The sequence below is a fragment of the Macrotis lagotis genome, chromosome 8 (assembly GCF_037893015.1).
Source record: "Macrotis lagotis isolate mMagLag1 chromosome 8, bilby.v1.9.chrom.fasta, whole genome shotgun sequence".
NCBI lineage: Eukaryota > Metazoa > Chordata > Mammalia > Peramelemorphia > Peramelidae > Macrotis > Macrotis lagotis.
Genome location: NC_133665.1, coordinates 155,782,803 through 155,804,354, shown reverse-complemented (window position 1 = coordinate 155,804,354; position 21,552 = coordinate 155,782,803). Strand labels below are relative to the sequence as shown.

At 31.6% G+C, this 21,552-nt stretch overlaps 1 protein-coding gene across 11 annotated transcripts in view; it reads left to right on the top strand.

Moving 5' to 3' along the window:
- The window catches only part of CHL1 (cell adhesion molecule L1 like), a 266,500-nt gene that overhangs the window by 215,920 nt on the left and 29,028 nt on the right, over positions 1-21,552 (top strand). For all 11 annotated transcript variants that reach the window (XM_074198702.1, XM_074198705.1, XM_074198697.1 and 8 more), the window contains 5 exons: positions 3,303-3,468; positions 8,083-8,210; positions 10,885-10,986; positions 11,187-11,384; positions 13,189-13,259. In XM_074198702.1, coding sequence (XP_074054803.1) covers positions 3,303-3,468; positions 8,083-8,210; positions 10,885-10,986; positions 11,187-11,384; positions 13,189-13,259 — 665 coding nt within the window. The remainder of the gene's footprint in view (positions 1-3,302; positions 3,469-8,082; positions 8,211-10,884; positions 10,987-11,186; positions 11,385-13,188; positions 13,260-21,552) is intronic.

The window sequence follows — 21,552 nt, the reverse complement described above, 5'->3', positions numbered from 1 at the left end:
AGGACACAGCTAAGTGGTGAGAGTGGATAAAGTGTTAAATTTAGGCCTGAGACGTGCATTAACTGTGCTACCCAAGACATGCCCTTCAATCTCAATTTCTCTCTTTGTTAAATGAAGATAATATTCACATCACCCTTACAGCTTTGTTGTGAGGCTCATGTGAGATAACATATATATATGTGTGTGTGTGTGTGTGTGTATGTATATGTGTGTATATATACACATATATATACACACATGCACATATATATACACATATATATGTGTATATATATATGAAAAGCTTTCCACACATTAATTCTCTGTATAAATGCTTATTCATGATTAAGTTGTTCTAACTGTATGCAAAATATTCATAGTTTTCATTTTCTTATTGCAGTTGGTTATTCAATTTTAAAATTCTGATCTTCTCCCTGGTCAACCTAACTGTAGAGAAATAGAAGATTCAGTGGTGATTACCACATAAATATCAGTTTTTTCTAATAATAAATTATAATATATTATAAATAATAAAGACATTTTCCTAAGGTTATTTGCTTCTCACAATATTCAGTAACTAGCAATTCTTTTCTCAAACAAATTGATCATGATTTTAAGTTTAAGAGACCTTTTTTCATAATCTACTAGTCTCTGAACTCTCTTTTCCTTTTTTAATCATGTTTATTCATATCTTTTATGCCACTATCAGTTTTATCTACTTTTTCCAATATCATTAAATATCTGTGGGCAAATGAATTTAATTTAATCTTTATTATTTCTTCATAGAATTCCTCTGCCTGTTCCTCCTTATTAACTGATAATGAGAGCATAAACTAATTCTTTTCATGGTGAAAAAATTTAAAGCACATCATCAGAACTATAAAATGAGAGGAAAAAATATCCATGAAATAATGTTTCTTATTTCTTTTGGTAATATGATAAAAATCTACTCAAACCTATTCAAAATATTTCTCTAAGGATCGCTTGGGAGACCTCTTTCCAGTTAACTGCTTTTGAAGATTCATATGATTCATCTTTTCTAGAAGTATGTCTCCTCCTTGGTCACTGGATAAGATCTTACATTTTAAAAATTACTTCTCAAATTCAAAAGTATAGATGGTCTACAAACTATATCTTTAGCACCTCTTTTCTTCCAAAACACTCATACACTATATCTGCAGAAGCTTAAGAGGACTTACATATTGCATATTTTTGTTCAGTTATCATCACCTGAAAATTCATCACTAATTGGTCATAAGTCAATATTTATCTTGCCTGGTCTTCATAAAGCTTTCAGAATTTAATCCCAGCATATATGTTCTATTGACATAGCCTTGGAAAATCAAGGATCATTCCTATACCAAAATTTTTTGAGATATTGAATTGGTACTTTGTGGGAAAAAGAGAGACAGATAGACATAGAGAAAGAGTGCATGCCTATCTAACTGGATGCCCTTTCCAAAGATAGAGTTACTATTAGGTTTGCAATAGCATCTATATTTATTCCCAGTTCATGTCAACTACCAAGTTCATAACTAATTTTTAGTGCTATAAGTTATGATTGATAATGAAATTGTGAGTGAGACCTTGGACTAGTCACTTGACTGCTTTGTGTCTATTTGACATGATAGAAAGAATCATCTTAAAGTCGACACCCCTTAAATATTAAAATCGCAGTGAAGAAATATGCACCGATACATATATATTTAAAAATTTATATGTATGTGTATATATGTATAGAAATAGGCAAATGTTTATGACAAACACTTAAATATATGTATAAATTTAAATATCGGTATCTCTCTCAATATATACATATCTATGGACATCGATTCATTCATTTACCTGTTACATAGGCATTATGTGTACATGTGTATATATAGTAAAATAATAGATTAAATGCTTGATTTGGAATCCGGAAGATCTGAGTTCAAATTTTTCCTTAGATCATAGCTATATGAACCTAGCTAAGTCAATCTATTAGTCTCAATTCTCTCATCTCTATGCCAGAGTAATCACAACCCTTATCTTACAGGGTTATTATGAGCATAAGCTAATATATATATATAGCACTTTGCAAATTTTAAAGTTCTATATACATTTTCAAAAATTGCACATACATATTATAAAGCAAATTCTATAACAATTACAAATCAATATAGACTTAGAAGTATATACAAATTAAATTGGTTGCATTTATCTATTTCAGTCAATTGGTTTTTTATTACAAATAATTAAATTGACTAAATTTTATTCTTTTGAATCCCATTTTGGGTAGATCATGTAGATTAGAGAATATCCAATCATATTAGAAATGCCAGATTGGGTTAAACCCATCCCAATATTCATTCTATATCTAACAACAAATATGGGAAATGTTAGAAAGCCCATTCCCTTTCGAATGTCATCCAAATATTAGATTTCATGCTAACTTTGTTACTGTCTTATCATAAGCAGAAGGTTTTTTTCCTACTCCAAAGCACTAACTTATGTTAAAATTTAACTAAATTAATGCTATCAATTTGCATTTTGATATATCCCACTCCATTTAGATTTCGATGGCTGTTTTGTAATGATAAACTTAACTGCTGGTTTCTACATGAACATTAAACATATGTTTAATAAGTTAATAAATTAAATTTCAGAAAGTAAAATTAGAAATATTCCATTAATTTTATGTCATTCAATTATTAAAGGACTCATTCATCCATAATTTCCTCATTTGAATAATCATTAGGCTATCAGGAGTACACATTTGCAAATTCAGTGGAAAATTAGATTTCTAATTTTGTTGTAAAGTTGTAAAAGGAAAATCATTGATTAACTAAAATTTTAATTTCATTTTGGTTTGTTGCCAATTGTTTTAATACCTCCTCGTTGTCCATTCTTGAATGGGAAGTCTTACAGTTTTATTTTTAGTAAGACTGTGCCTCTGGTTTCATTGGAATATATATGTTTGTGTGTGTGTGTGTGTGTGAGTGTGTATAAAATGTATATTATACCAATTAAGGAAAACATTCCAATTATGCAATCCAAATTAGCACAATTTTGCAATTAAATGATTAAATGACTTGATCAGTTTCACAACTGTCAGTGTGTGTATCATACAGAAACTTCAACACAGGTATTCCTGACTCAAAGACTTTTTTTCCATTACTCTCCAGTTCATCTAAGAAAATTAATAACAATGATAAATGAAGTCAATAAAGTTCAGTTGCAAATATACTATAAGCACTTTCCATAGTCACTTGACTAAGGTTAATAACAAGAGTGTCATTAAAACTGAATTAAATTTTAATCCATTTCTCTGTGTATTTTAACAGATGCTACAAACCTTACCATTTCTCCACCAAATCCTCGTATCATCAAATCACTTTCGTTGGTTTTGCACTGTCAAACAGAGTGTGATTCTCACTTGAAGCACAGTTTGAAGTTATCTTGGATGAAAGACAGGGAAGCACTTGAACCTAATGGGACTGAAGATATCAGGTAATCAACAGGGCTACATCCTTTATTAGATGCTAATTTACCCAGAAGGTAAGAAGCTTTCAAATTTTTTTGGGGGGGAAGAGTTGAAAGTTATAATAGCATTACTGAAAAAGTTAAAAAATATACTTGCAATGTCTCCTTTCTGTCTTTCAAAAGATTTGCAGAAAAGGAAGCACTATTCAGTTTATTTTTCCCTACTAAAATATATTTTCTCTTGGTTTTGCTGCAGAATTTTGGATTAGAAAAGAGTTAGATTGACCTATCATATTAACGATAAAAGAATCTTCACACTGAGTTTTATAAGTAATCATAACTTAGGTATCTTAACATTTATCAAGAGACAAGGGCATGTAAAAGGCCACTTATCACTTTCCAAGGACTATGGGATAGATAAGAATGTCTATAAAATATTTATTAAATCCCAACATTTTCCATTTGAAGATTCAGAGATAGCTCAGCTTCTTTTCTATTGTTGGCTATCTCCAGGAATTTGCTCTGTCATTGTTAATGATTTTCCATCTGTCTGTTTGTCTGGAAAATATGGCATGAAAAAAATGATTACTATCATCATCATCATCATCATCATCATCATTATTTGTGGAGCATTCATGTTTCAGAAATTCAAGAGAATATATGGAAAGCAAAGTTTGACTTTTTGTTTTAATATTTTGTATTTTTCCCCTTTTCTTTCTTTTTTATTTATTTATTAAGGTAGTGGTGCTAAGTGACTTGCCCAAGGTCACACAGCTAGGTTAATTATTAAATGTCTGAAGTCAAATTTGAACTCAGGTCCTTCTGACTCCAGAGTCAGTGCTTTATCCACTGTGCCACCTAGCTGCCCCCTTGTTTTAATATTTTGAAGAAATATTTTGAGCCCTAGCATTCAAAGCATACTTCTGAATTTTTTAGATGCAGCTAGGTGGCACAGTGGGCAATGTATTATTCTCAGATTTCGGAACACTTGAATTCAAATCTTCCCTCAGATACTTACTAGTGTTACCCTGGGCAAATTATCTTACATGACTTCTATTAGCACAATTTTTCTCATCTATAAAATGAAGATAACTTGTTCTGCACAGGATTATTTTGAATATAAAATGAGTTAGTATAACAACTTATGTTGAAACATTTAACCAGATATATAAGGACTAGAAATTCTCTTCTTCCTCCTCCTTCTTGTTCTTTCTTTCTTCCATTATTATTTTCATCTTAATATTATCATCATCATTATCTTGTTGATATTTAGACAAATAATTTATCCTTCAAAACCTTATTGTTTCAATTGTTTCTGACTATTATTATCTGACCTTATTTGAGGTTTTCTTGGCAAAGATACTTAACTGGTTTGTCATTCCTTCTCCAGTTCATTTTACAAATGAGGAAACTGAGGCAAACAGGGTAAAGTGAGTTACCCATGCTCACATAGGTAGTAAGTTTTTGAGGTAAAATTTAGCCTCCTTACATCTCTAAGAAGTTCCTGACACCAAGCCTGGAACTCTATCCACTGTATCACCTAGTCAGGTTAAGTTTTCTCAAATGCTAAAATATTTATATATTTATATCTATCTAGCTAGCTAGCTATCTTTCAATCTACGGAAGAGAGAGATAACTTTGTGTGTGTGTGTGTGTGTGTGTGTGTGTGTGTGTGTGTGTGTGTGTTTGTGTGTGTGTGTGTGTGTATGGTATGTATATACATTCACAAGGAAAATGTCTATATTATTTAAGCCTATCTCATTTATATTACAGTATATTTAGATTGAAGTTGATTATTCCTAAATGAAGGAATCCTAAGAAAGAATAAAATGTAATACTTTTTAGTTGACATTTATATATGAAGAAGAGCAGTACATAGCATTTATTTGATGCTTTTACATATTTTAATTAGAAAGGATTATAAATCCTGCCAACATTTTGCTAAAGGAATTATACTTTTAAGCTTTTGCTTTTTTTCTTACAGTATATAGTGCTTTGAAACTATCATCATAATATACCAGATATTGTGATATGGATATAAAAAATGAAAGGAATCACATATGCTAAAAATATATTAAGAGTCTTAGCTGGAAATAGACTGTCCAAATAATTAAAATCCGCCTCGAATGCAACATGTTCAAAATCAAGCCCATCTTCTAATTCTACATCTCTTCAAACTTCTCTACATGAGATAACTAGTTGGTAGAGTTCATAGCGCACTGAAGTTGGCATCTGAGTGATTGAGTTTTAATCCTGCCTCGGCTACTGGCTATTACCCTGGGCAAGTTTTTCAACCTCTTTCAGTGTCAGTTTCCACATTTTCAAAATGGAGATAAATCAGTGATTGCTACACTTTGCAAACCTTGAAGTTTTGTATAAATGTAAACTAGAGAAGAAAATCATGCTAGTGAATAGAACTGACCTAGGAACCATCAAGGCCCGAATTCTAGTCCTACCACTGACTTTTGAAGACTATATGGACTTGGGCATATCTCTTGACGATCTGAGGAGAACTCTAAAGGCTATAAGTTCCAGAAAAGATGATGATCTGAATTGAAAGATGTAGTTATCTCAAATGAGTTATCATTACTAATTAAATAACAGATATATTCCAGTCACTGTCCACAAATATCAGGTATTATTGTAATTCTCCATCTACTCCATCTCAAAAATTTTACTGTATTATCTTCTTTTCCTCTAGTTTCAGAAAATGAGGATTTTTGCCAGGCTAAAACCATCTTTAATTGTGCCCAAGAGCCAAACCCTTCCTGTCTAACAGTGAATATTGTCCCATTAATTGATCATCTCTTTCTCATCTCCATATACTCTATCTTTTTCTTCCTTACCCACTTTTCCTCCAAAGGGCTAAAATCTTTAAGATTAAAACAGCAGCATCACTTAAATCATCATCTTACTTCATTTCCTTCTTTTACTGGCAAGTTTATAGGGGAAAAAACAGTAGATTTCCACTGCCACTGCTTCTTTACTATCCATTTATTCCTCTCACCTTTAATCTTTATTTTCCTAAACTCATTACTGAAACTAATTTATTCAAGGTTAATAACAGACATCTCATTGTCAAATCAAACAGCCTATTCCAAGTCCTTCTTAAAAATTGCTAAAATATTAATTCTTCTTTACTACTGCATCCACCTTGATTCTTTTTCTCCTTATTATAATATTAGTTTTCTTTATTTCTTTATTTGATTTGTTTTCTTCATTTTGCTACCTGCATCTGTGATGCTCATTCAAGATTCTGTATTTTTCTCTCTTTTCTCAGTCTCCTCCAATTCTTTCTATTTAATTGCTATGCTGTGCAACGTAGACACTTCCTAATCATTTTCCTCTGTGGGTCCAAGAAACTGTAGCATGTGAAATGGTCACATCCCAGTAAAACTGTCTCAGCAGATGGGATAAACCAAAGCCCTTCAATCAGTTACAGAGATGTGTGCAATGAATATGTGAAGACTTTCTCTATCAGAATAGATAGACAAGAGCAATTAGTTCCAAAGATCATGAAGGCAATCTAAACAGACAATAAGGAGTTCTTAGAGACTGGTTAGACAGCTAAGAAAGCAAAGTTGTCCACTGCATCCCAGACCATCATCAATCATCCTGATTTTTGTCTGGACACTGAAATTCCATGACCCTGAAAAGATAGTGAAGCTGATGACCTTGTACTGCCAACGATTCCGGGAATGCCATGGGTCCTCTTCAAAAATTAGCAATAATGACAAAAACAAAACTGACATCTTTATTCTTCCATTATTAGTGTTCTTATTTCCAATTGCTACAAGAATTTTTCAACTAGCTGTTCCATTAATAACAAATTAAATGAATTATAGTTATTATCCCCACTCAAATATATCCCTCTCTGTAATTTCTCCATTAGTAATTTATATAATCATTTTTCCAGTAATGTCTTAAATCTTTGGTTTCATCCTGTATTTTTGTTTCCTCTCCTCAGATGTCCAAGGAATTACCAAATCCGAATGAAACTCTTCCTAATGTTTTTATTGTATCTACCTCATAATTTCCATTTTTACAAAAATATCCCAACTTTAGCTCCCATTGCTTATGGCTTGAATTAATGCAATGGGAGCATGGTCTCTCCATCTCACATTTGTCTCTTTTTCAATCCGATTTTCTTCACAGGACTCCCAAAATTATGTCATCACTTCTCTTTCCAAAGCCTGCACCCCATGACCAGCTGAATAAAATACATGATCCACATTCAAAGCCATTCTCAATAGGATTTCAATCTACCTTTCTAGCTAATATCTCAGGCTCTCTTGCACAGATTATGCTTTAATGGAACTGAATTATCTATTATTCCTTGAATCTATCTTTTATTCACTTTCTTTTTCTACATTATTCTTTCTCCTAAAGTTACAACTGATTCAGGAGAGAGAATAATATATTGTTATTTACCTCTTCATTCCTGATTAAAATCTTTTCTAAACAGTTAGATCTAAAATCCTCACTTACTGTTTTTTTCTAAACTTTATTTACAGTGTTTTTAAAAAAAATTATGAAGTTAGCCAATATCTAGACCCAAATGTTATAATTTTCTGAACATGATTTCATGCATATTCGTTTTCCTTTTATCTTCCATAATTTTTTAATTTATTTTCTTTTTAGCCGGATAATTATTGATGGAGACAAGCTGACTATATTGAATGTCACTTTAGAAGATGAAGGTTTGTACTCATGCCTTGCTAGTACAGAACTTGATAGAACAATTACTACAACCCAAGTGACCATCCTTGGTAAGTTTTTCATTGATTGTTCATCAAAAGAGAAAATGTATTGTTATTTATCTCTTTCATTCCTGATTAAATTGTTTTATTAACAAATAGATTTAAAATACTGGTTTCTTGTATTTTTAAACTTTATAGTTTTTATATTTTTAATTTTATTTTATGGAGTTAGCAAATGATTAACCTTTTTTACACTTGTGTGTTCAATTTTATCCTTTTTGGAGATTGCATGGAACAAAGGACTTTGATTATTTAACTAACTTGGACCTCAATTTTCTTACCTATAAAATGATTAATTGAACTAACTAGACAACCTCTAAGGTGTATTGTTGAAAATTGTTTGTCCTTTTAAGTCCTATGTTATTTCCTGACTCAAATTTATGAGCAAGACCTATGTAATTTATTTTTCTCCACTTAATTCCTGCCAAGTATACAAAGAAAGAGATCCATATATTCACAGCTGTCCCCCACTTACATTAATCAAACAATTTCTTTTCTTATTTATTTTTTTCATTAAAAATATCCAAATTATCAGGCTCTGAATATGAAGATATTACTTCTAAATATTTTCTAGAACATAGGCATCTATAAATGAATAGTATATATATATATATATATATATATATACATCTCTTAAATAACTACACAATAAAATTATCAAGATATCAATTTTATATGGCTATTGTATGATATGGCTACATTGATTCATTGGATTTTTATAAGAAAAAATTAAAAAATAACAAAATATGCTTTATCATTTTTCTCTATTAAAAAATAAGATAATTCATGGCAAATGGGAGATATATTCTGAGGCTGCTCTCCTTTCAATTCTTTTCTGCAAGTACATCCATCTTAGTTTCTTTCTATTCTCTTTGCATAAGAGAACTGGAGACTATGTGGGACAATGGAAAGACAATCTGGATTCATGGGATGAATTCCTGAATTTGAGCACTACTACATACAACCTATGTGAGCTAGGACATTTTTTCTGATCTTGAGTTTGCTTTTCTCTATATTGAAAGTTTAAATGAAATCTCCACAGAGGTCTCACTGAATTCTAAATTTATCTAAATGTGAATCCAAATCAAGAATTTCTAAAGAATACTAAAATATGAAAAAAGGGATAATTTCCTTTTTGTTCCTAAGACAACAGACAGACTCTAAAGTTGTCTTGTTATTGGTCACATTTTGAGAAATTACAGTGTATATATAAATATAAATGAGTAATTATAGTGCTTTATGATAGTATTTATTATATATGCATTTGTGTATTTATTTATTCCTTTAATTTCTGAAAGCAATTTGTGTCAGATATTCCAAAGGATCTGCTGGACATTTTTTCCCTTCTCATATATGTATAATGAATATCTATAGGTAATTAAACGGATAAAGTGCTGAACTTGGAAACAGAAAGATTTTGTTCAAATCCTGCTTCAAACACTCACTGGATGTGTGATCTTAAAAAAGTTATTTAACTGCTTTTAGACTCAGCTTCCTCATTTGTACATTGAGAAAAAAAAAAGAGTACTTACCTTCTAAGGTTAATGTGAGGTTTGACTGAGGCAAAACAGGCATATGTATAGGCATATATCCATATATAAATTTATATAGAATGCTTGACAAACTATATCATCTTTATATATTAAATAAAGAGAGGCTAATCAATAGAGTGACTGCAGGGTAAGGGTTCCAGAAAAAAAAATCTTGAAGACTTTCTAATAAATCAGAGGAACTAAACTATTTTAGTGAAAAGAAGGTCCATAAAAATCAAATAGCATGGCAATGAAACACTGAGGTAGTGAAAGGTTTCAGAACACAATATACTAATGTGACCTCAGAATCATCAAGACCAGTGTTCAATTCCTGTCTCTGATATATATTTTTATAGGCTGACCCTGAGCAAAGTTCTCTAGGTAACTCTTTAAGCCTGTAAATTGATGCCAATGCATTGATAGTGAAAGTTTGGTTTAACATAGTGTTTGTTGTATAAAATGTTCTTAATAAATGTTTATTGATTGTTAATTGAGTTTATTCATTCAGGTGTTTTTTATATGAAGGAAATCACAGGTATAATGCTACCCTTAACTAGACTTATCCAGGTACAGATTGTCTCCTCCGATAAAATAAAGTGCCTTAGAGATGAGAAAGTTTCTTTTCTGTCACTATCTCACTGTCTCTGTGTGTATGTCTTTCTCTGTTTCTCTGTCTCTTTGTCTCTGGATTTGTTGCTGACTCTGAATCTGTCTGTCTGCCATTGTCTCTGTCTCTGTCTTACCGTCTCTCTGATTTGACTCTGAATTTGTCTTTCGGTGATTATCTCTCCCTCTCTCTTTGTCTGTCCCTCTGTATCTCTATCAGTCCATTTTCTGTCTCTGTCTCTCTGTATCTGCTCTAAATATGTTTCTCTCTCTCTATCTCTCTCTAATATATATATATATATATATATATATATATATATATATATATATATATACATAGTTAACATATTTATTAATTATAATTGAAACTTGCCAACCTATCCATAGGAAGAAGAGAACAAGTTTTGTTTTTTAAATTTATAATTATTTTTCATTTTCTAAAAATCTGAATCATTATTTCTTCAAACACAAGAATATCTCTCCCCACATACAAAAAACTATTAATTTGTGATAATATATTTTCTTTTCTTTAAATTATTATCCAGATGTTCCTGATGCACCAGAAAATCTCTTTCTCTCTGAAAGGCAGAACAGAAGTGTGCGGTTGACTTGGGAAGCTGGAGATAGCCACAACAGTGCCATAACTGGTAGAAACCACTCCAATAATCCTAATTTTTCATTATATCTCATAATACAAAAAATTTAAATGTAAAGTTTCTCTTTGCAATATTATGTAACTTAACTGATGGACAATTTTTGCTCTGATGCATGAGTCATGAAGGAAATAGTATAATTAATTGTGCATAAGTATGTGTTTCTAATTCTTTGCCCATGTCTTTTCTCCTAGAGTTCATTATAGAGTTTGAAGGTGATAAAGATGAGCCAGGAAAGTGGGTGGAATTGACTAAAATCCAAGGGAATGAAACGACAGCCCTGTTATCATTGGCACCGTACGTAAAATACCAGTTCCGAGTGATAGGTGTAAATGCTGTGGGAAGGAGCCTACCAAGTGAGCCTTCTGACTATCATGAAACTCCACCTGCAGGTAAATAAATAATTTCACTCTATTTATATTTTAACTTAGCTTTATCCTATTAATGTAAGAAGAAGCTCATTAGAACCTCTCTGAAAAGCAATCCCACTCACCATCTCTGCAAATTTCATTGAAACAGATTTATTATAACATTGGAGCTTACCAATAGTGGAGAATCACTTGCTAGTACACAAACACAAAGATACAAAGAGACATACTTTTCTTCTATTCTGTCATCCATATTTTAATATTTTTTTCTATTCCCTAGAGCTATCATAACAGAAGAACTGCTACCCATACTCTAAGTTGATTTTAAATGGCCCTTAGTTGTTAAAGTTGGTATGCTGTTAAATCAGGAGTGTATAAGGGTTTGGGAACCTTCATAAGTATGCCAAGTCAAGAGAAGGAAACCATGACATCTTCAAAGATGCCAATCTAGATTAAATCAGATAAAAATTGGCATTAGGCTAAGGATTTTAACCAATTATTTTAACTACCTCTATCCATATTTCCCCTTTTCTCCATCAGGTGAAGGGAAACATATGTGACTATATCATTCACTTTAAATTCTTTAGAAGTCCTTGTTAGTTGAAAATGTTTAGAATATTCAACAATTCTTATGCTAGCATATACAATTCTCATTAGATGATACAATGATGTTTTTGTCAATGGGTCAGAAATTATGAAAAAAATGCACATTTCCCAGGATAAAAGAAAGAGATGTGTTTGAATCGGTTTTCGATTCATTTAGGTATAAAATTAAATTTTAAATTAAGGTTGAATTATTTTTCAAAATGTTTCTTTTCCTCAAAAAGTAAATTTTCTAATATGAATCTTTCAGTGTCTTTGGATTTTTCCCTCCACCTAAAATAATTGGTTTGAATGTGTTTGATGTGCATTTTGTATAATCTCATAATCTCTGGTCAACCCCTCAGGACATTTATTTAGTCTTTTTTGAACTTCAAATATGGAAGTTCTAAGATTAAGACCCCTCCTTAGGGCATTTATTCTTAATGTAGTTTTCCCTAGTATGATCTTGTAATTTGTTCATGGACTAAAACCAGTGCAAGAATCTGTTTGCTTGTGAAAAAGCTGTAATAAAAATAAGAATCAATCATCTCTGTAATTTATTTTACACCAAACTTGTTACCTACCTCTACTGTTAGCACATTTTCATTTTTATATAAAAGACTGTCATTTGAAAGGAATCATTCTGTATTTTCTGCCTGGCTTTCTTTTTGAATTACCTACTCATTCCTGATTGTTCCATAGTTTCCCCAAAGATGATTTATTGTACTGAGTCAACTGTTATTAAAAAAATAATCACCCTGTCATTGTTTTTATTAATAACATTGAGCACCATTTTAGAGAAAGGATTTTTAACTTTTGTGTGTGAGGGTGTCATGAGCCCCTTTAGCAATCTGAAGAAATAACTTCTCAAAAATGTTAATGAATGCAGAAAAAAATTACTTGCTTTTCATATATTTCTATCCATAAATGCAAGTATGTATTTAATTGTACTAATTTGTTCTACCAGGTTTTTCAAGGTTTTCTTTGATTTGTTTACTTTTCAAGAAATCAAATAGGTACTATATTTGAAACATTTTGTTCTGTTTAGCAAAAGAACATGAAAAATCACAGGAAAAACATGTTTAAAATGAGACAAAATGATTAGAAATAATACATGTAATTTCCATTTTTATAAAAAGATTTCTTTTAATAAATTAGGATTAATTTGAAGGTGATACTGGTTATTTTTTATGTAAACTATCAGATGATGAATGAAAGGATAATTTTAGTGTATGTGCTTTTCTAGCTCCAGACAAGAATCCAGAAAACATAAGAGTTGAAGCTTCTCAACCCAAAGAAATGTTTATCAAATGGGAGGTAAATACAATAATTTCTTTTTTGCTTTATTAATTTTTGTTTCTCTAAGTCTCTTTTTAGACACTGGAAACTCGTTTGCTTATCGAGGATTCTAGTAGTGTCACTGAGGATTCCAATACATTCTCGCTGGTACAGCTGGGTAGAGCAGTGGATAGAGCAACAGGCTTGACTCAGGAAGACAATTTCCTGAATTCAAATTTGACATCAGATACTTATTAATTGTGTAAATCTGGGAAATTTTCTGAACCCTGTTTCCCTGAGTTTCCTCATCTGTAAATGAGGTGCAAAAGAAAATTGCAAATCACACAAGTATCTTTGTCAATGGGGTAACAACAAAAATCTATTTTATATTTTATATAAATATATGATAAATGTTTATACATATTTGTGATAAATTTCTTTAAATGTATACATGTTGTCTTTCTTAGTATCAGATTAAGCAGCATGAGGTAAGAGAATGTTTGATTTTTATCTTTGTATCTATGATTTTTTGGCACATTGCAGGACTTAAGAAATATGTCTTGGTTGATTGATCCATTGTCTAAGTGACAGAAACTATATTTTATTCTGGAGTATACAAATAGTTCCTAACATCAAGAATCTTATATTTTGGCTAGGTGAAAATACAATGTACACAGAATAATATCTACAAAATATATAGTGTAGATACAAGGTAGTTTGATGGAGAATTAATCTGTGCTGTGAAGGAAACTAAGAATTCTGTAAAATGCAGATGACAAAGAGAGAATTCCAGACTTGTGAATCAACCTGTACAAAAATCATGGTGGGAAAATGAAACGTCCTATTTGGAAAAACAAAACTAGCATAGTTTTTCCAGGATTAAGTGGAATAAAATAAATTGGGGAAGATATATCAGAGCCAAATTGTAAAAGATATCAAATAGCAGGCAAGAATTTGAAGCTATGTGGATCTGACAGGGAAGAAAGTGGAGGAAGGTAGCTTAATTATGCAGCTATTGAAATAATGTAGGCAAAGTGATGAGGGCTTGAACAAAAATTACAAATGCGTCATTAGAGAGCAAAGACAGATTAAAAATACCTCTGAGACAGAAAAAAAAGAAACTTGGCAATTGGTTTGTTATGAAGCATGATGGAAAGTGAAGAACCATGGATAATAAGTTATTCATATTTCCAATACATAATAGATGCATAAACATTTTTCCATCACTTTTTTCCAAGACCATATAGCAAACATCTCAGATCAATCAATATCACACAACAAAATACTGATACATATTTATAAGTAAAATTATAATTATCTTTAAATATGAAAATTATATTGATATGAACTGAAATAATATTTTACAATTTTATTCAAGATCACTTACTTAGTAGTTCACTACCAATTATCTTAACCTTCGAAGTGACCTTCCCAAGGTTATTACCCAAAGACAATACAAAAAATAAAACTAGGAAAATCGTCAACCTGTTTATTAAAAAAGAGAAGTTGGTTGGTTTCCCAAACGTTTTGGAATGTTCACACAATAATCGGACCTCAGGCAAACTGGCAATTCTACCCCTTAGCCTCGGAAAAAGATAGTTGATTTTCCATGATGTCTAGGTTGTGGGGGATCTGGAGTATGTTTTCTTCTCATTCATCCACTAAGGTCTTCCATTTTCAGCTCTTCTCTCATACTCACAGAGTAAATTAAATCCTCAATAACATTAAAAGCATAAGAAAAACTATTTTCCCATCACTGAAAGAAAACAATCTCTATCTCAAAACTTAAGAGAAAGGAAAATAAAGCAAAAATGTATTCATTAAGTGTTGACCCAGGTGCTAAGTACTTTTCACTGGAATTAAAAACCTGAGGATCATTTCTTCCACACCTAGGGAAAATCCTACTTTTCTGAGTAAAAACTCCTCTGTTTGACTTAGTGATAAGTCCCTCCTAAGTAACATCTTTATGAAATGTCATAAAAGTGCTTTTGTACCCAGACCACATATAAACTTTGGAGTCTGAACCAATGAAGATTCTCTTTAAAATCTAGTTAAATTTCCTTTAGATCTCTATACTATAAAAAAAAAATGTGAAATTTCTCCCAAGTGGATTCCTACTATAACTCCATAGTCACCACAGAATAGAAGGATATGCTCAGAGCTAAATAGATTCTAAATAAGGGTCAACCTACAAGAAAAAAAGGGATTAAATATTTGGGATTGATTGGACATTTCTAAGCCAGTAGAAAAATGTTACACTTTGAATATACAGTCCTAAAGAATTTGCAGTGATGATGCACTACAAACTCTAGTCTGGACTAAGCCACCTCTGGTGGCATAATCTTTCAACCTTTCAAAACTCCTAAGGTCTCAACATGCAATATTCCATCTGCAAGATGTAATTCTTTAATTAGGCAGATCTGACATAACAGAGACAGAAGTCGCAGTGGAGCTTTGTAGTCACAGACCATATGGCAGAGAATTGAGTTGGTAGATCTAAGGCATATCTTTATGAGAAGACTGCCTTTTTTTTCTAAATTGCATAGAAAAGAAAAGTTAGTGTAAAAAGTAGTCAAAAAATGAAGAGGTACTAAGTGCCTTTTGAACACATTATAAGTTCTGTTGATTGGCTTCTTCTTCATAAGTAGTTAGAATATAGATGTTTCCTCTAAAATGGGTTGAGACTTCCAATATATCATAATATCTTTCTAGAAGCAGAATACCCAGTTTCTTCCATATAGTTCAGTCTTCTAAAAATTGAACTCCCATTGACTAGACACCCATTACCCTAGTGTCTATTAGATATGAAATTCTCTTTTTTTAGTAACAATCTTTCATGTCTGTGAATATGATGGGACTCCTTTTCTATACAAACTTAAGGACTAATGAATTCTAGAAAGTTTTCTGACAGCTCTGAAGAAAATTCACCATCATAGAGTTCTATAATGTTCTTGGTCACTCCATTAAACACATGTAGGTAGAATGTATCTATGTAAATGTTTACATGTATGTATATATATATATATGTGCATATATGGAAATATTTTAAATGTTTATGAACTTTGTTGTTCTTTAGCATGTATCGATATGAGTTCATAATTTCAAAATGAAATGAGAATTTTATTCCATATAAAATGTTTATCTCTATTATTCTCCAATTTAAGGGCTTAGAAAGTAGCAAAAATAAATTCTCCCATATGAAAGTTTAAAATGTATTTTAAAATATTATTTGTTCCCTGGGCTATGCTGACTGTAGCACAGCAAATGTTCTTCTGTCTTAACAGCACTTAAATTCCATTTTAGGAACCAAAGTCTTCCTTTATTCCTTTAGAGTATCACTGTCCAAGACTCATTTCAACCAAGTACTAGGGTTCCAAAGGGTGGGATTAATCCATTTAGTCAAATTACCATACTTTGAAATGATATGAAGTTTGTGGGAAGAACAAAAGTGCTCTTTTTAAACATTGACTCATTAATTCTGACTATTTCTCTGAGAAGGAGGTTGTGGAATTAGTATTCTCATCTTTGGATTGCAGATAGAGAAACAGAATCTCAAATCTTGATCCGCAAATTCTGCTATCATACAAAGCAGCAGTGAGGAAAGTTAAGGAGAGTTTAGGCCCTACCTTTGGTTGAATTTTCAGAATTAAAGGATCTCAAGACCTCCGAATCCAAATTCATTCCTAAAAACACTATCCCCACCCACTGATGGATCAATCCAGAAGACATGAGCAAGGATTGGAAATGTATTGAAGCAATTTTTTCCACTTTGGGACATTTTCAAATATCAGCATTTTTTTTACCCCTTATGTTAAGTCAAATTGCATCTGTTCCATTCTAAATGTGTCCTCAACGTCCCAACAGAATTAGTCTAAATCCTTTTCCTATTCCATCTTTCAGATAGACCCTGTCACTCATGTTTTCCAGGCTCATTATTTCAAATTCCAAGTTGCAGTCTAACCTTGATAGAGAACAAATAATTGATCACAATCTTAAAGTCTGTCTCTCATAATGTGAGCTTAAGCTCTATAAGCTTATTTTGGTTACACAGTGAAATAAAATTAACTTTCACTCCATGAAACACATGAAAGCTCAGTGGGTAAAGTGCTTGAAGCCAATGGCTTAAAACCTGTGTTTAGATTCTGCCTTAGATACCTATGACTCCAGAATAACCACTTGACCTAAGCTTCCCTCTGTCAATAAGATATAATAATAGAATTTCCTTAATTGAGAATGTCATATACACACACACACACACACACACACACACACACACAAATAATGTGCAAAGCTCAGTGTTTTTATTAGTAAAGTTAGGCAGTGGGCCTCAGACTTTACATAGATCCTATGCCTTAAAAATGAAAGAACTCATAGTATATCTGCCATTAATAGTCTAGAAGAGGCTAATGCAAGAATTTGTGAAGGCAAATGAATAATTACAAAGTTAACATTAAAAATAATATTGAATTTAGTGGTATTTTTAAATGGAGAATTGGAAAAATTGAACATGAAATGTTCATACTAATATGAAATGACCATCTTTCTCAATTTAGACACAACAGAAAAGAAAGGCATTTGACTTCAGCCTTTTAAGCCAAGAATGTTAACACTAAATATGATTCAACTAAAAGCAAATTTTTGCTAAAAGTTTAAAATTGCAATACAGCTATTTTTTTTGCCCACACTTACCATTTAAATTATAATTTTTCCAACACAATGTGACTTACCACTCATTTTCAAGGGCCTTAAATGTACTATTCATTGTTGTAATACATAACCAAATTCAGGAGGACATGAGTTCTAATCTAGCCTTAGACATTTGATTGACTCTTACTTGCTGTATGAACTTGGGCAAGTCACTTAACTCTGATAGCCTGGCATCTAGATTTATATCTGGCCACTGAACTCAGATGACTCTGCAGGAGAAAGTGAACCTGGTGACTTAACACAGTCCCCTCACTCAAATCCAATTCATGTGCTTGTCTTGGAATCACTTCCTGATATCATTATCTTCTTTGAGAATGAAGGCCAACCTAAAAAAAAAAAATAAAAGAGAATGAAGGACAAACATAAACTAATGAACCAAAAAAAAATCATTTGAAACGTTATACAATTAAATAATTTAATTACACTTGTTGCTTGGTAAATAATTTGAATTTATTATAAAGAATTGGAACTTGGTTTTAAAGGGAAAGCAAAATCCAAAATGTCAATAAATATTGAGTTCTGCAACTCATTTATTAAATGACTTACCCCTGAAGACTTTGATTTCACTATCTCTAGTGTGAATTTAAAGAGAATTTCTGTCTCATTTGGAAAGTGACCCTGGGAAGCACATTAGTGTCATTTATATTGACTTTTATCTCCCTGATGCCAGAGTAGAGCTACCTGACCAGAGGTTGACCTAACATTTTTTTTCTAACTTGAATTTTTGGGCAAGAAAATTACTGAAGAAATGTAAGGATTCTTCAAGATATAAAGAATATGAAATATGAAATTTGAGGCCTCATTACTATGAATACTTGGTTTAGTTTACTCCCAATGGAGTGCCAAATATGAAATCTTATTACAATCCTTGGAAAGAATAGGCTAAGGAAGCTCATAATAGTAAATTAAAGTTATAAATTTATATCTAGTCAGATTGAAAAATAAAAATCATATAGATACATGAAACATATATGCACATACATGCTTATATTTTATATATATTTAAACATATACATATTATATGTTTAAATATATCCAATATCCATATATTTTAGAAAGCATATTGCTAAAAATAAGCAGAATTATGAGAGAAAAAATGACAAATGACACAATTTCATTTCTTTTTCTTTTCTGAGATAAAGGTATTTAAAATAATGGACTTCATTTTAGAAAAAAAACTTTTCTCTCTCTCCACATAGAAACATTTATCTGGGCATTCGTGAATCCCAGATGATTTTATGTCATTCTAATACTCAGAGATTTCCTGGGGCAAAAATTCTCACTGAATACAAAAAGAGACATTGCCAGGGGCAAATGTCAGCTCTGTTTTATCAATGAATAAAATTATTCATTCAGTTATTACCATAAGCTTTAAGTAATTTCTTTAAAGTGTTTTTAATTGAGGTCATAATTTTGATTACTATTTAACGTCCTTAAAACATTTTAGTTGTTTAATTAATGAGATCATAAGATAATGGGAGTCTGGGGTAGTAAGCTCTAGTTACAATGAGATTATAAATCCAGAAGACAAAGGAGCCACAGAGATCCTCTTGTCAAGCCCCTTCATATAATGGAAAAGGAAACTGAGGTGATCATTTGCCAAGGTCACACAGGTGTTGTGACAAACATGAGATTTGAACTGAGATCCTCTGACTCCAGACTTCCCCTGTTTAGTTTAATTCAGTTCAGTTCAAATCAATTCACTTCAATTCAATTCAAGTTAATCAAGTGGTTACTATGTGCCAAACAATGTTTAAGACTCTATGTTTACAAGTGCAATTACATACACATGCATGTATGTTTGTATGACTATCATAGCCCTTATTTTTAAGTGCCTAACATTCCATTGGGAATAAACTAATATTCATATTAATGATAACTCATGTCATATTTCATATAATTTATGTCTTATAAACTCCTTTAATTCATTTATCTTATTTAATCTTGTGGATCAATGGTGGTGTATGGAAAAATAATATTGGATATGGACTTCGCAATTTGAATTCAATGCCTGAGGCTGTTACTTATTCTCTATGTGACTTGGGGCAAGTCAACTACCTCTCTGAACCCAAAATTCTAAATGAGAGGGTTGAATTGCCCCACAACAATAATGTCAAACAAATAAAAACAGATGTCAGCTAGTCTCATATTAACTTAGAAAACTGCAAAGTAAAATTGTCTGTGTTGTATTGTGACTATATTAATTTTGCCAAGCACTTCCCAATTTCATATATATATGTATATATATATATATATACATATATATATGTATATATATATATATACATATATATATGTATTTGCAAGGCAATGGAATAATTAAGTGACACATCCAAGATCACACAGCTAAGTAAGTATTAAGTGTCTAAGACCAGACCAGATCTGAACTCAGGTCCTCCTGACTCCAGGACCAGTGCTCTAGCCACTATACCAAACAGCCCCTTCCAATTATATCTTAATTTGGCTTATGGTACACTTGGATTCGACACCTGTTTGACACCTCAGGTTTAGATAATCTCAAAGGTAAATATGTAATTTTACTGAAGCACAGCCTGTATTGACTTTCTGAGCACAATACAAAATCAAAAAGGAAAAATGCAAAGTAATTTTTTAAAGTGTGGAACATAAATAGCTGATGGAGGAAGGGAATTTGACTTTCCTCAACAATTCAAAATGATATAGATTCTAGAACATCATATATATCTAGAAGTAAGTTTTGGAGGACGATTATTATTAATAAAATCCATGAATATTTCTCCCCAACCTTTATTTTGAAACCATATAGTTGAATTTTATAAGCCAGGAAGGAAATCATATGTTTCCATATATTTTATTGAAATAGAACCTATCAGTGACCTTTGCTAACATTATCTGTTGTTTCAGTATTTTCCTTTGGCACTCTTGGGAGATGGTATCTATCATGTGAAGGCATATAAATGATCAGCAGAAAACAATGGAAAATTTTGTTTTTCTATTTAGCCTTGCTCTACCTATTTTAAAGCTGAAGTTTGTTTTCGCAAATATATATTACATTACAAAATAAATGTTCCCTTAACCACCTCCCCCCCAAACACACACACACATGCACACACACACACACACACACACACACACACACACACACATTAAGACAGTGAGCTGGAGACTTGCTAAGGATCTGACTACATTAGTGGTATATAATAAAAAAATTTAAACCATAATAATGCAAATTAGAATTTTTACAACTTCTGACTTCAAAGATACTCACCAAGAGAAAATAGGTTAACAATAACTCTTCTGACCTAAAACTTGCAGGAAAAGTGATCCTGGAATGACTTTTTTTTTTCCTTTCTACTAAGCCATGTAGAAGAATAAGGTAGATAGACTTTGGAAATGAAGGTAGCCAAAACTCTCTAGGGAATTATTTCAATAGCTAAATAAAGATGGTTGAAATGACATTTCTGTGGATGAGAATGGCTTCAGGGGATTTTACCTCCTAGCACTGGAAACTGTGTATTAGTTCTGAAGTTCTATAAGTTAGAGGAGGATTTCAGGATCTCAGACTGTAGGAAAGAAAGGGAGAGTTTTAAGATTAATAAGCAGTAAAAGTCAGAGAAGGCCTTAAATTGTGTTTGGTATTTCTATA